This window comes from Musca domestica, unplaced genomic scaffold (genome assembly GCF_030504385.1).
Source record: "Musca domestica strain aabys unplaced genomic scaffold, Musca_domestica.polishedcontigs.V.1.1 135, whole genome shotgun sequence".
Taxonomy (NCBI): domain Eukaryota; kingdom Metazoa; phylum Arthropoda; class Insecta; order Diptera; family Muscidae; genus Musca; species Musca domestica.
In genome coordinates this window covers 1399134-1415934 of record NW_026712181.1, presented here as the reverse complement: position 1 = coordinate 1415934, position 16801 = coordinate 1399134, and the positions used below count along the sequence as shown (strand labels likewise).

Below are 16801 nucleotides of genomic sequence, written 5' to 3'. Positions count from 1 at the left end.
CGAAATTATTTCAAATTTGGTATTTGAAGTTCGTAATAGATATTACAGCCTACGACTTCTTCGTATAGCCCCCATATAACGGTACCTCCGAATATTCGTTATTTTGATGATTTTAGCGACACTATTTACCAGAATTGTTTCAAATTTCGCATTTGAAGTTCGTAATGGATACTGCAGCCTATGACAGAAAATTGTCTGTGCAGATGCTCGTCTTCGTATAGCCCCCATATAACAGTACCTCCTGATATTCGATACTTTGTTGATTTTAGTGACATTATTCACCGGAATTATTTCAAATTTGGTATTTGAAGTTCATAATAGATACTACAGTCTATGACAGAAAATTATTGTTGCAGGTCCACCTCTCCATATAGCCCCCATATAAACGTACCTCCCGATATTCGATACTTTGTTGATTTTAGAGACATTATTCACCGGAGTTGTTTCAAATTTGGTATTTGTAGTTCGTAATAGATACTACAGCCTATGACAGAAAATTGTCTGTGCAGGTCCACTTCTTCGTATAGCCCCCATATAACGGTACCTCCGAATATTCGGTATTTTGATGATTTTAGCGACACTATTTACCAGAATTGTTTCAAATTTCGCATTTGAAGTTCGTAATGGATACTGCAGACTATGACAGAAAATTGTCTGTGCAGATGCTCGTCTTCGTATAGCCCCCATATAACGGTACCCCCCCGATATTCGGTATTTTGATGATTTTAGCGACATTATTTTCCGGAATCATTTCAAATTTTGTATTTAAAATTCGTAATGGATACTACAGCCTAAGACAGAAAATTGTCTGTGCAGGTTCTCGTCTTCGAGACCCGATATTCGGTATTTTGATGATTTTAGCGACATTATTTACCGGAATTGTTTAAAATTTGGTATTTGAAGTTCGAAATGGATAATACAGCCTAAGACAGAAAATTGGGTGTGCAGGTCCACGTCTTCGTAGAGCCCCCATATAACGGTACCCCCCGATATTCGGGATTTTGATGATTTTAGCAACATTATTTACCGGAATTATTTCAAATTTTGTATTTGAAGTTCGCAATGGATACTACAGCCTATGACAGAAAATTGTCTGTGCAGATCCACGTTTTATAACCCCATGGTACCACCCTATATTCGGTATTTTTATGATTTTGGCTCATTATAAACATATTTTTGTTTCAAGTTTCGCATATGAATATTGTAATAGCTTGTGACAAAAGTTGCCTATGCAGGTCCACGCTGTCGTATAGACCCTAATATACGGCTAAATTCCGTATTTTTAAGATTTTATTAGAATTTTTAGCGGATTTTATTTTTTTCAAGAATGGTTAAATTTGTACCAAATGGTGGAGGGTATTCAAAGTTCGGCCCGGCCGAACTTACAGTTTTTGTACTTGTTTACTTGTTATCTACTGAATTTCTCACATGAGCTCCCGTTTGATAACCAATTTTCAAAACAAACATTTTGTAGATCAAATTTCACATGGCAAACAAACTATTTTCTATTGTAATTTTCCGCCAATTATTTAAAAATACGCCATAAACACATAAATTTTCTCCACTCTCTCAAGCTCATATCGCTGCAATCTCAATCTCATTAATGTATATAGTGCGTAAGAAGCTGCCACTCCTCCTGCCAATTAAAAGCGAAACATTCACAACTGATGATTAGTTTTTGATTTATTTTCAAACAGCCATGATAACGGGCGCTAGACTTTAGGCCTCCAAAAGAAGACCGTTTTGGTCTTGTGAACGGGCGAGCGAACGAATGAAAGAGTTTGTAACACTTAATGCCAAGATTCGTGTCGATGTCTTTTTTGTTTGGGGGGGACTGAACGTCATTATCTAAATATGTGCGGCTGTCTATCATGATGGGTACGACGAAATCAAACCCAAAACCATACTTCGTGCAAATGTGATATTTATAATGTTGTTGCTGTTTTTTTTTTTTTTTTTTCAAAATTTGTATTGCTAATTAAAGTATTTTAAGGAAAAATAATTATATGTTGCAATATGAGTGCTTGGAAAATACACACAGCTAACATGCATGCCTAGCCTACATGTTCGATACGATAGCAAAAGCCATGCAACATCCTTTCAACACATCGCTTTTGTTTATGAATTTATTTGTACAACCAACAAAAAAGTAGGCGTGTTTTGACGTTTCAAGTAAATTGTCAAGCTTACAAAGAGAGCATCGCCATCGAGCTAGGAAACTTACTTATATGGCCGACTGAAGAGCTCTAGCACAGATCCACTTATGTGTGTCTGATGTCGATGGTGTTTTATTTTTTGTAACACCACTTACAACTCCATCATGTGGAAAATCCAACACCAAACATAGACCAGATGATGATCGTCATCATCGTCATCATCATCCATCTAATCATTGGTGGTGTTTAACGGCTGGAACAACGCCAGCTGCTGCTGCTGTTGTTACGACTTTCACTTTCTGTTGCTTTTCATTTCATCATTGCTGTTGCTTCTTCTTCTTCTTCTACATCTTTTTCGCTAACAATGAGAGTCAAAGTGGCATCAACCAAGCAGCCGACCAACCAACATTGGCAACGTTTGGCCGCAACAACGGCATGTTCACCTTGTAACGAACCACACAAAAACGAGGTAAATGTTGATGATCTGATCTCTGGGTTGAATTTAATCCCATATTGCAACAATACTGGCAGGCTGGCTGGCTGGCCTGTTATGAAATCTGCACAGTTTGTGGAAACAAAGTGAAATAAAACGAGTTAGGGCCGAACTTTGAATACCCTCCACCATTTGGAACAAATTTGGAAATTTTCAAAAAATAAAATCCTTAAAAAATTCTGTTAAAATCTTAAAAATACCGAATATAGCCGTTATATTGGGGTCTATACGACGTGGACCTACATAGGCATTGTTTACCACAAGCCATTACCTTATTAAAATTCGAAATTTGAAATAAACGGTGAATAATATAGCTAAAATCATAAAAATATCGTATATAGGGAGGTAGCGTTATATCGGAGCTGTGCGAAAACCTGAACCAGCATAGACAATTTTCTGTCACAGGCTATAGCATCAATTACGAACTTCAAATATCAAATTTGAAACAATTCTGGTTAGGCTGAAACATCCATTACTTACTTCAAATACAATATTTGAAACAATTCTGGTGAAAAAATGTCAATAAAATCATTAAAATACCGAATATCGGGAGGTACCGTTATATGGGGGCTCTACGAAAACGTGAACCTGCACAGACAATTTTCAGTCATAGGCTATAGTATCCATTTCGAACTTCAAATACCTAATTTGAAGCAATTCCGGTGGATATTGACGCTAAAATCATCATAATGCCGAATATAGGGAGGTATCGTTATATGGAGGCTATACGAAGACGTGGACCTGCACAGAAAATTTTCTGTCATAGGCTGTAGTATCCATTACGAACTTCAAATGCGAAATTTGAAACAATTCCGGAAAATAATGTCGCTAAAATCATCAAAATACCGAATATAGGGAGGTAAAGTTATATGGGGCTATACGAAGACCTGGACCTGCATAGACAATTTTCTTTCACAAACTGTAGTTTCCATTATGAGTTCTAAATACGTAATTTGAAACAATTCCGGTAAATAATGACGCTAAAATCATCAAAATACCGAATATCGGGAAGTATCGTTATATGGGGGCTATACCAAAACGTGGAACTACATGGCCCATTTTCAATACCAAAAATCCTGCAGATATATCATGCATTTGAGTAAAATTTAATCAATCTACTTCAATTCGTTCGGAAGTTAGAGTGATTTCCACAGATGGACAGACGGATAGACGGGCATCGCTAAATCGATATAGAATTTTATGCTGATCAAGAATATATATAGTTACAAACGGAATGGCAAAGTTAATATACCCTCCATTGTATGGTGGAGGGTATAAAAATTCTGAAATTTCATATTTAGATTACTGTTGGTATGTGTGTTTAGGACTTTACGGTGGTTTGAGAATGCGTCCTATATTTGCACGAAAAGTACCAAATAGTACTAAATCTGGTAAGGAAGAGAGCTGAAACCGTGAAATTTTATACTGCGATAACTGATGGTGTCTAGAATTGAGATATGGAACGATTTTGCAAATGAGTACGAAAAGTTACTAATTTTGGATCTAGGATAGAGATATGTTTTTTTATTTATTTATTTATTTTTTTTTTTTTTTTTTTGGGCAAACGTACTAAGTGTTAAGTGTAAGAAGGTGTCTTATTATTGAAATTCCTGCAGATTTCAACATCTTTCAATATTCGCCATGACATTTAAATCCTGATTTCTTAATATTTTTTAAATGGATATTAATTTTTAACCTACTTTGAAATGCATTCAACCGATCTATCAATATTCCGAAATTTCTTTTGTTTATTTTTTTTCTGCGCGGAAAGCTTACAACCTCTCGGCCGTAATTCAATAGTAATAGTAAAAACAACAATTTAAAAAATATAAAAGAACAGTGTGGCTTGTTTTTGCGATTTCTTCATATTGCAACAATAAAAAATATAATTTAAAATAAACGAACAATACTGCGGCAAAACAAAAAAAAGAAATAATCAAACAAAACCACAAGGCCATAAAAAGTAAATAAAGTCATCAAACGTGAAGGCATAAACCTCAAATGTGGCACACAACAGCCTTCACCCAAGATTTCGATATCGGTTTGTTTTCTCACATTAAATAGACTCCTATTCGGCATTGTGGAGCAAGAAAAGAGTCATTGTGCTGTACGCTGCGAATGAATTTTTGCCAGGGTTGCCAGGGTTGATATGCAAAAGTGGAACGGAATAGGTATACAGGGTTAGATGAAAAAACTGCAACCAACTTCAGACTGCTGTCATTTCTAAGCAACTCGTCCGACAGCTGTTAGAATTATTCCAGTGATAGCTCATTATATTGTTTACAAGGGTAGAAAAGCATTTTGAAGAGAATTTTCCAGAAAAAAAAAGTTATTCGTGATGGAATTCAAGCGTGATAGTGAGATTTCTTTATATTTGGCTGGAAAACCACAAATGGCTATCGTTACAACACTCTAACATTTAAATGTGAATAAATCTTTTGTGTCTCGTACCATCGAAGAAAACAGCAACATCAGCAGAAATGGCTCGAAAAGTAAAAAAGCGACTTGATCGAAACTCGCGTCGCAGTGGCCGAAAAATGGCTCGTGAGCTGAACATATCGGCAAATATTAAAAAATAAGCTCGGGGTAAAGCCATTGAAATTGCAAAAGTGCAAGAACTTAGACCGCAACAGAAAGAAAATAGACTCACGAAAGCTAGAGAGTTGCTTCGCTTGGCCGAAAGTCGTGAACTGCCGAGTTTGGTTTTCTCCGATGAGAAAACATTCGTTGTTTGTGAACAAACGAAATGAGGTCAGCTGAAATGTGCACTTTCGGTTGGCCATCAGAACTCAAGCGCCGGCCATTGTGATGGTGTGGGCTGCCATAACAGCCGATGGTCGCTCTTCGCTCGTGTTAATTGACGGTGGCATCAGAATAAATGCCGAATATTTTCGCGAAAATATTCTGGAGGGTGTGTTAAAGCCTTGGGCACGCAAACATTTTGGCCGCAGACCTTGGACTTTCCAACAGGACTCAGCACCATCGCAGTCTGGACGCGCCACCCAAGAATGGCTACGAAATGAGGTTCCTCGCTTCATTTCCAGCGCACAAATCTCCGGATACAATCCGTTGGACTATAGTGTCTGGAGTATTTTGGAAAGCAAGGTTGGCATTAAAAAATATCAAAGTGTCGATCACCTCAAGCAAGCGCTTCGCCGGGAATGGGCTTAAATACCAAATACCAAAATGGACCAAATACAGCATTCGGGCAGCGTGTGACGGCTTCATTGTCCGTTTGAAGGCCATAATTCGTGCCATAGGTGATCAATTCGAACAAATCTAAACTTTTTCTAAAATTTGATGCTATTTCCGACATTTTTTACTTTCATTCAATAAAATTATAAAAAAAATGTAAAAAATATGGCGTTTAACTTTGTTGCAGAATTTTTTATCTCACCCTGTATATATACAAATGTTTAGGCTAATCGATTGGAAAATATGGTAAAAACCATAGCATAACTTATATCAGGGGTTTGGCTTCCCCATAAAATTAATTCGAAACACTAAAAATTGATGAAAGTAAGCGAAAAATAACAAAAACTTAAAAAAAAGCTTGAAATCTGGGTATGCCCTTATGTAGGGACTTACCTAGAAGTGGACCGACATGGCCAATTTTTCAAAGCTCTCTATTAAATGTTGGGAAAGATAACCTTAATTATTGTTGTTCCTTTGTATATTGGAGCCCAAGTTTGCCCTATGAACTCAAAACTCTTTAGATGTTTTGATCTACAAACAACTTGGAATTTTCCAAAATTTTCCAGACTAGCTTTTGGACAGACATCAGTCCGGCCGAACGTTTAATACCCTCCGCCATTATGTAAAAAAACATTTTTAAACAAAAGTATCTGGATTTATCTTTTATTCGCAAATATCAGTGAGATCGGTTGAAGAATGCAGTTAAAGTTTTAAAATAATATAAAATGGGTGGATCTGTTATATGGGGACCTTGGACCAATGTAGACTATGTTTTCACTACAAATACGGAATTTGAAACAAATTCGAAAAAATAAAAAATATCGAATATCTGCAGGTACCATTATATTAGGGCTAAAGAAAAACATGTACTTATTATAGACAATGATATGTCACAGAAGATAAAACCCATTACAAATGGTATATGTCAAATTAAAACAAGTTAAAAAGCAGTAAGTTTGACCGGGCCGAACTTTGAATACTCTCCACCATTTGGAAGGAATTTGGAAATTTTCAAAAAATAAAATCCTTAAAAATTTTAAAAATACCAAATATAGCCATTATATTGGGGTCTATACGACGAGGACCTACATTGAAAATATGGTATATACTGTGGTACCGTTTGTTGTGTGAAGACGTGGACCTGCATAGATAATTTTCTGTCACAGGCTGTAGCATCCATTACGAACTTCAAACACGACATCTAAAACAATTATGGTGGGTTTTGTACCTAAACTCGTCAAAATACCGAATATAGGGAGGTACTGATATATGGGGCCTATACGAAGACCTGGACCTGTATAGACAATTTTCTGTCACAGACTGTAGTTCCCATTATGAACTCAAAATTCGTAATTTGAAACAATTCTGGTGAATAATGACGCACAGAAAATTTTCTGCCTTAGGCTGTAGTATCCATTACGAACTTCAACTACCAAATTTTAAACAATTCCGTTGAATAATGTCGCTAAATTCATCAAAATTCGAACAAATCAGTTCCGTCACTGTACCATTATATTGGCTACATTATTCACCGGAATTACTTCATATTTCGTATTTTAACTTTGTAATGAGTACTGCAGCCTGTGACAGAAAATTGCAGGTCAACGTCTTCGTATAGTAACTCGTTCCAATTTGTGGAGGGTATTCAACGTTCGGCCTGGCCGAACTTACTGTTTTTTCACTTGTTTATGTATATTTTTTTGGGTCAATAGTAGAATTTTATGACAAGTACATTTATGGAATATTTTGACTTTTTTTACGATGCCGTTTAAAGGGAGTTTTTTTAAGCACAAGGAGTTTTTTAACACAATGTGAAATAATGGAACAATCTTCAAACATTAAATTATTCAAATAATTCTGTCGATTAAAATAAGGATTTTATATATTTTTTCAATATTTTATCTGATTTTTTTTTTTTTTTTTGAAAAATGTAATATTTTTCAAACATTAAATTAATCAAATAATTCTATCAATTCAAATAATAATTTTAAATATTTTTTCTGAATTGGAAGTGAATTTTTTGAAAAAAATTCCTATACCTACTAAAAAATTACTCTTTATAAGATAGGCTTATGACTAATTAAATGCAGATTTCAAATTTGAAAATGAGCTTTGTGGTAGGTGCTGAACTGGTCTTAAATATTTTTTTTTGTATATGCCATTGATAACAGTAGCAATATAGGTAACCCTTTTTAGGAAAAAAAACGCCAAGAGTTTGTTCACCGCACACTCATTCTAACCATTGTCTGATATCATATTGTTTGGACTGTTGTTGTTGTTCCAAGCCACGCTGCGGCGTTGTTGGGGCCAGTTGTTAGTTGTGAATGGACTTCAATGTCACGGGTTGTTTGTTTGGGTTTCTTAACTTTGTAGCTGTTGTTGTTTTCATTTTCGTTTGTTTGTAAACTCAATGCAGTCACCAGCTGTTCATATTTTCCCTCTCATTTAATATTCTCTTGCTTCTCTTTCTCTCATTTTTTTTACTTTGCATTTAAGCTTTGTGTCACTCCAAGCTTTGAGTCACTCACTCCACAATTCGATATTACATAATAGTTGTTTAAGCCATGCTTACAGCACACACACAACATTGCAAATCTTGAGATAGCCATTTTTTTGGGTTTGTTTTTAAAGTCGTCACAAACCGGAATACGGAATTACAACTAAATGAAAAAATTCGTAGTAACGCATGCGGATACATAGCGACCGAGATTAGCAGACAAACTTGAATGACGATGATGATGATGGAGATAATAATGTGAATGATAGTAACCGGCAGTTTTATAATTTTGCAATCTCAAACAGCTGTTGCTACCAGCTATGAAATGAATAAGAAATTATCAAGAGAAGTTCAGAGTTCAGTTTATCATATTTTTTTTTTTTTTTTGTTAAAAATAATTGTTTTGCACTTAAAGTTATTACCACGGCCAAAATTATTTTTTTAAACACTATCTAAAAATAGAGCTTTAAGAAAATTACGCCTTGTATAATGACGTGTTTTATATTAATATGGTATAATAATAGTAAAAGTTTTGTAATAACAGTATTTTTTTGTTACGTGCCGATGTATATGTGACTATTATTTATAGGTCATATAGACATAAATTAGAGCATCCAGTTCATTTGGCTTCGGTATTGGATAGATCAAAACTGAACAAGTAATAAAGATGTTAGTTTGGCCGGGCCGAACTTTGTATGCCCTCCACCATTTGGAACGAATTTGGAAAATTTCTAAAAATAAAATCCTAAAAAAAATCTGTTAAAATTTTAAAAATACCGAATATAGCCGTTATAATGGGGTATATACGACGTGGACCTACATAGGCATTGTTTGTCATAAGCCATTACCATATTCAAATTCGAAACTTGAAATAAACGGTGAATAATGCAGCTAAAATCATCATGCTGCACGAAGTCCTGGACCAGCATAGACAATTTTCTGTCATAGGCTGTAGCATTCATTACGAACTTCAAATATGACATCTCAACCAATATCGATTGGTATTGTACCTAACTCAAAATAAGGAATATAGGGAGGTACAGTTATATGGGGGCTATACGAAGGCGTGGACCTGCACAAATAATTTTCTGTCTTAGAATTTAGTATTCATTGTGAACTTCAAATACCAAATTTGACACAATTCCGGAGAATAATGTGGCTAAAATCATTAAAATACCGAATATAGGGAGGTACTGATATATGGGGGCTATACGAAGACCTGGACCTGCACAGACAGTTTTCTGTCTTAGGCTGTAGTATCCATTACGAACTTCAAATAGCAAATTCGAAACAATGCCGGTGAATAATGTCGCTGAAATCATCAAAATACCGAATATCGGGAGATACCGTTATATGGGGGCTATACGAAGATGTGGACTTGCACAGACAATCTTCTGTCTTAGGGTGTAGTATCCATTTCTAACTTCAAATGCCAAATTTGTAAATCTGGTAAATAATGTCGCTAAAATCATCAAAATACCGAATGCCGTTATATGGGGGCTACACGAAAACGTGGACCTACATAGCCCATTTACGAACTTAACCTGCCTACTGGCAAAATAAACATGTGTGCAAAATTTTAGCCTTCTATCTCAATTCGCTCGAAAGATAGCGTGATTGCAAAAGACAGACAAACAGATGGGCTGACAGGCAGACAGACGGACATCACTAAATCGACTTAGAATTTTACGCTGATCAAGAATATATATACTTTTTGGGTCTGACATGAGTTTTTCGAGGAGTTACAAACGCAATGACAAAAATTAATATACCCTCCATAGTTTACCAGGGTGTAAGGCAGGGAATACCTAGGTTTCGGAAAGAGCCACCAATCCTCATCAGTTCCCTTGTTTCCCCTTACGATCTCGTCACTTGTAAACAAACGTTGTTTTTATAAAAACAACAATAAAGGGATAAAACCTGACCATTTTGCAACAACAAAAGAAAATATTTTTATAAAAAATATCTGAATTCAACGTGTGTGTGCTACATGAAAACGTAGACCTAAATTTTCAATTATCGGGAGGTACCGTTATATGGCGGTTATATTAAAACCTGGATGTGGACCGACACAATATAAATTTTTCTGCCAAATTTTGAAGCTCTATGTCAAATAATGTGGGCTTTATCGTGATTTCAACAGACAGAGGGACATACATCGTTAAATCTACTTAGATTTTTATGCTGATTATGAATATGTATACTTTATGGGTTCTACGACGAATATTTAGGGATGTTACCTCCTTTTCAAGGTGGAGGTTATATAAATTTAAATAATATATGAAACCTTGAATATAGGAACATTTATTTTCGATGTATTTTCATTAAAAATTTGTATCAAACTGAACAAATTGTGAAAGGCCTAATACGAACCTTTGAAACGAATTTAAAATTTTAAGGTGGACTTAATGTGGCACGTTATTCTCTATATAGGTCAATATAATTGTACTTCCCGATATTCGAAATTTAGCCACACTTTCAAAGGGAAAAGTTTAAAATTTGGTATTTAGAGTTCATAATTTGTTCTACCACCTGTGGCCGAACTTTGTCTACATAGATACCATTTTTCGTATAGGCCCCATATAATTCGAAATTTTTTCGATTTTAGCCACATTTTCTAATGGAATAACTTAACATTTGATATTTTTTAAATTTGTAATATATTCTACCTCCTGTGTCTATATAGGCCCACATTTTCATATAGCAACCATATAGAGGCACTTCGGTATTTCCACATTTTCTAAGGGAATTATTAGGATTCCGTAATGGGTTCATCTGCTTATACAGAAAATTTCGACAAAATGCAACGTTATTCTATCCAAACCACTATTTTTACAGAATCATTTGAAATTTTGATAGCATGTTCCTAATAACGAGAAAGCTACCTTTCTGGTTCCGCCATGAGAGACTCCATAAAATGGGAAATTCCTATTGTTATTTTTACCAAATGTTGACATTTTTGTCAACAAAGTATCTGAATAGGTGGATCGATGTATGTCATCTTCGAAAGCTGTTATTTTTATACCCTCCACCATAGTGTGGAGAGTATATTAAGTTTGTCATTCCGTTTGTAACACCTCGAAATTTACATTTTGGACTCCACAAAGTATATATATTCTTGATCAGCATAAAATTCTATGTCGATTTATCAATGTCCGACCGTCTATCCGTCTGTGGAAATAACTCTAGCTTCCGAACAAAATGAAGTAGGTTGATAAAATTTTACCCAAATGTGTATTGTGTCTGCAGGATATTTGGTATTGAAAACGGGCCATGCAGGTCCACGTCTTCGAATAGCCCCCATATATCGATACCTTCCGATATGCGGTATTTTGATTAGTTTAGCAACATTATGTACCGGAATTGTTTCAAAATTAATATTTAAAGTTCGTAATAGATACTGCATCCTAAGACAGAAAATGGGCCATGTAGGTATTCTGTATATTGATGATTTTAGCGACATTATTCACCGGAATTGTTTCGAGTTTGGTATTTGATGTTCGTAACGGACGCTACAGCCTATGACAGAAGATGGTCTGTGCAGGTCCACGTCTTCGTGGTACCTCCCGATATTCGGTATTTTGATGATTTTAGGGACATTATTCACCGGAATTGTTTCAAATTTGGTATTTGAAGTTCGCAATGAATATTACAGCCTACGACAGAAAATTTGTCTGTGCAAGTCCACGTCTTCGTATAGCCCCCATATAAGGGTACCTCCCGATATTCGGTATTTTGATGATTTTAGATACATTATTTACCGGAATTGTTTCAAATTTGGTATTTGACGTTCGTAATGGACGCTGCAGCCTATGACAAGAGATTGTCTGTGTATGTCTACGTCTTCGTACCGTCCCATATAAGCGTACCTCCCGATATTCGGTATTTTGATGATTTTAGATACATTATTTACCGGAATTGTTTCAAATTTGGTATTTGAAGTTCGTAATGGACGCTGCAGCCTATGACAAGAGATTGTCTGTGTATGTCTACGTCTTCGTACCGTCCCATATAAGCGTACCTCCCGATATTCTGTATTTTGATGATTTTAGCAACATTATTCACCGGAATTGCTTCAAATTTGGTATTCGAAGTTCGAAATGAATACTACAGTCTAAGACAGGAAATTGTCTGTGCAGGTCCACGTCTTCGTTAAGCCCCCATATACCTCTCGATATTCGGTATTTTGATGACTTTAGCATTTCGCATTTGAATATTGTAATGGCTTGTGACAAAAGTTAGCTATGCAGGTCCATATCGTCGTATTGCCCCTAATATAACAGCTACATTCGGTGTTTCTAAGATTTTAACGGATTTTATTGTTTTTGAGAATTGCAAATTCGTTCCAAATGCTGGAGGTGTTCGAACTTACAGCTTTTTCACTTCTTTTCTTTTCTAAATTTTGAACTTTTTGTCAACAAAGTATCTGAATAAGGGGATTGATTCAATCTTCGAAAGCTGTTATTTTTGTCATCATGTCTTTATAAAAAGCCAGAAAAAAACCTATTATCATCATCATATTTTCGTCATATTAAAATCTTTAATATGCTTTATTGATCACAGCTTAAAATTTTCAAGGTAAATCCAATTATGGCCATCAAAAACCCAATATTTGTTCATGACCTATATAGCTCGCTGTAGGTGCACTTAAAAATAATTTCCTATACTTGAATTGCGTTCAAGTCATAATATTTCCGGTAAAAGCAAGCGCTTCATTGATTGCTTTTATCAAGTGAAGACTTCAACGAAACTGTTGTTAAATCAAGGCTTTAAATATTTTGGCAACCTGCAATTAACATAATTATCTGCACAATGTAAAAGTAAAAAAAAGCGGCAGCAGTGAATTTCTGGAGCGTAACGGCGAATTCGTCAACACGATTTTTTTAGTTATAAAAGCAAAACCGTAATTGGCATTCAGTTTCAATTTCTTGTCATTCGATGGCGTTAATAGCGTTTGCTAATTGTTAATATTTTCCGTTCTTTATTTTCTCTTGCAGAGTCACGCAAACGTTGAAGTGAAACACTTTTTGGAATAGAAACAAGCAAAAGGCAATTGTCACCCAAGGAACAGACGCAAAATGCAGGCGAAATTTTTAATTTTACTTTTTATATTGACTGTATTGGGGCGAGTGGCTTGGGCCCAGTATGGCCGCGGTGAGGCTCATGTAAATCCCGAAGATACCGGCTATACCCCTGCCAATGCGCGAGATCCCAGCAAGACACTCAAACCGGCCATATTGAGAACGGAACTTAGATTTGGTCGAAATTTGGATCCTGAAAAGGTACGAGTGGTCACTGTCAAGTCGGACAAGGGTGATGATGTGGAATTGTTGGTGGGTAAAAATAGTAGACGGGCTCGTGTGGGACAAACACAAAGTTTCTTTGTACGCTCCTCGGATGTACGCAAGCCCGAGCAGCTGAGATCAGCCAAGAAGTCGAGTAATCCCGAGGACCTGTTGTTGGCCCATTCACCGGCTTTACTAAAGCAGCAGGAATTATCCAATGAAGCCAAAGCCTACCAGCAGCGTAAAGAAGATGCGGAAGCTCGCTTAAAACAATTGGAGCAGTTAAAGCTTATCAAGGCCCAAAGTTGGAGGCAACAGGAAGATATGGTAAATCCATGGTCCTCTAGACCCAGGGCAGCAAGACGTATACGTTTTGAGGATGATACCCCAAATCACACTTTTCAGAATATGGAAAATAGATATTTTCCGCAGCAACAACAACAACAGCAACAATTTTATCAGGCTAGGTCCAACACTCGTCCCTATAGCTATGGAACCCTTGAGAGACCTCATAATTTCTCTTTTCCATCGGAAAAGTCCGTCATTACCTATCAAACTTATCGCCAGGAACAACAACAACCCCAATGGCAACCCATGGAAGTTCGCAATGGCAATTATAGGCAAGCAACCGTTTCCTATACCCCCGAGAGGTCCTACAGCCAACAATCGTCGCCTCGAGACAATTTTGAGCGTAATTCCCGTCATGTGCCTTCAGCTGGTGGCAATGAAAATAATTTCCACGAAGAAAACCGTCAACATAAAGTACCTGTAAATCTGATTACGAAAAAGAATTATGCTCCCGCCAAGAGAACCCATATCCGGGTGCCAGCACCCATTGTTGTTACCTCTTCCACAGCGGTACAGCAAAGTTCGGCGCCTTTACAACAGCCAATGAAACAACAGGAACAATCTCGCCCCCAGCCACCACAGCAACCACAAATTCAATACGATTTTGTGCCCCAGCCAGCGAGACAGCAACAACAACAACCACAACAACAAAAACTACAAAAAAGAGAGCAATATAGTTCCGTACCCCAGGGCCATGCCACCTCGTCAGCCTCTCTGACATTCATAGAATCCGATGAGCCCCCCACCAAGTCCTTTACCCGCTCACCCCAAACATCGGCCACAACTACAGTTGTCGATGGACCCGCAGTCACCGTTATCGAAGGTATACGAGTACCCGATGCTCCCGAAGATAAAGTAAAAACCTGGCGCAATGCTCGAGTGCTCAACAATCAATTGGTGCCATACCCAGAGGGTTATACGCCGCCCAAGGTACAAATTCAAACGTTCGACAGATAGACACAACAATTTAATAGGGCCAGCATGAGAAGTGTCCACACAAAAAAAAATCTTGTCCTTTAGAATTTATTGAAAATTTTTAACTAACACCAGCACATTTTACGCACAAACCGTATGTGTGTATATGTGCCTTCGCTGCGGGAACATGAACTTTTTTTTCAATATTTATTTATTGCCGTTTTCATTGTCCCCATCAATCCAATTAGAATTTATTTAAGCTATTGTTATTTATTTATAAAAAGTTATTTTGCAATTTTGTTTATTTTTAAAAAAAAGTTACTATGTAATTTAAGAATTTAGTTAGTTATAACAAAAAAATAAATAAATAAAATATAAATATTTTATTTTTAGCTTATTTTGAGCAAAGCAAAGGTAAGTTCCCTAGATCCTTATCATTTACCACCTCCATATCTTCACCATAGACACCAATAGTGACATCTATATCAAATTCAGGATTTTACCTTAATTCCTTCACCCAATACCAAAATTTAGTACTTTTCGTACAATTATAGTACATACCCCAATCATACACTCCCACAGAAGTCCCCATTCCAAATATTACGATTCCACCCCTGTTGTTCCGCCAAAATACAAATTGTACATTTTTTTTTTTTTGGAAAATTGAGGTACATATAAGTACGAGTTTCCAAAACTACCATACTCCGACAGCAATCAAACTTAGTACTATTTAATACTTTTCGCACAATTGTAGTATACATATCCAAAACCACCTCCATATTAAAATTCCAAATACCAAAAGAGACCTCAATATCAAATTTCAGGATTCCAGCTATATGTATTCACTCAAGATTTGTTCGAATTGCTCATCTTTGGCAAGAATTATAGCCTTCAAACGGCCAATGATACAGTCACACGCTGCCCGAATGTTGCTCTGTGGTATTTTGGCCCATTCCCGGCGAAGCGCTTGCTTGAGGTGATCGACATTTTGGTATATTTTAGTGCCAACCTTGCTTTCCAAAATACTACAGACACAATAGTCCAACGGATTGGTATCTGGAGATTTTGGTGGCCATTGTGCACTGGAAGTGAAGCGAGGAACCTCATTTTGTAACCATTTTTGGGTGGCGCGTTCTGAGTGCTATGGTGGTGAGTCCTGTTGCAATGACCAAGGTCTGCGGTCAAAATGTTTGCGTGCCCAAGGTTTTAATATACCCTCCAGAATATTTTCGCTATAATATTCGGAATTTATTCTGATGCCACGTTCGATTAATACGAGCGGAGAGCGATCATCAGCTGTTATGGCGGCCCAGACCATCACCATGGCCGGCGCTTGAGTACTAGTTTCAAACCGAAGGTGCACATTTTCAGCTGCCTCTTTGGCAAGTAAACACTATCATTTTGGTTGTTTACAAACTGGTGGACAATGATTTTTTTTCTCATCGGAGAAAACCAAATTCCGCAGTTCACCACTTTTGGCCAAGCGAAGCAACTCTTTAGCACTTTTGAGCCTATGTTCTCTCTGTTACGGTGTAAGTTCTTGCAATTTTTGGACTTTCAACGGCTTTTCACCGAGCTCATTTTTCAATTTTTATCGAATGGAATATTGCGATATGTTCAGCTCACGATCCATTTTTCGGCCACTACGACGCGGATTTCGATAAAGTAGCTTCTTCACTTTTCTATTCATTTCTGCTGATGTTGATGTTTTCTCCCGTCCACTTCCTTGACGTTGGGCTACGCTGTATCACGGTAACGAGCGATGGTACGAGATAGAAAAGATTTATTCACAATATAATGAGCTGTTACTGGAATAATTTTAACAGCTGTCGGACGAGTGGTTAGGAAATGACAGCTGTCTTAAGTTAGTTTGCAGTTTTTTTTATCTCACCCTGTATTCACTTAATACCAA

At 36.7% G+C, this 16801-nt stretch overlaps 1 protein-coding gene across 1 annotated transcript in view; it reads left to right on the top strand.

The window, feature by feature from the left end:
• LOC101896417 (transcription factor SPT20 homolog) overlaps window positions 1-15186 on the top strand; it is a 31798-nt gene extending 16612 nt beyond the window's left edge. Inside the window, exon 2 of the mRNA XM_005188125.4 lies at window positions 13339-15186. Within this exon, the coding sequence (XP_005188182.1) occupies window positions 13420-14931 (1512 nt within the window). The 5' untranslated portion in view covers window positions 13339-13419 and the 3' untranslated portion in view covers window positions 14932-15186. The remainder of the gene's footprint in view (window positions 1-13338) is intronic.
• Window positions 15187-16801: the final 1615 nt, after the last annotated feature.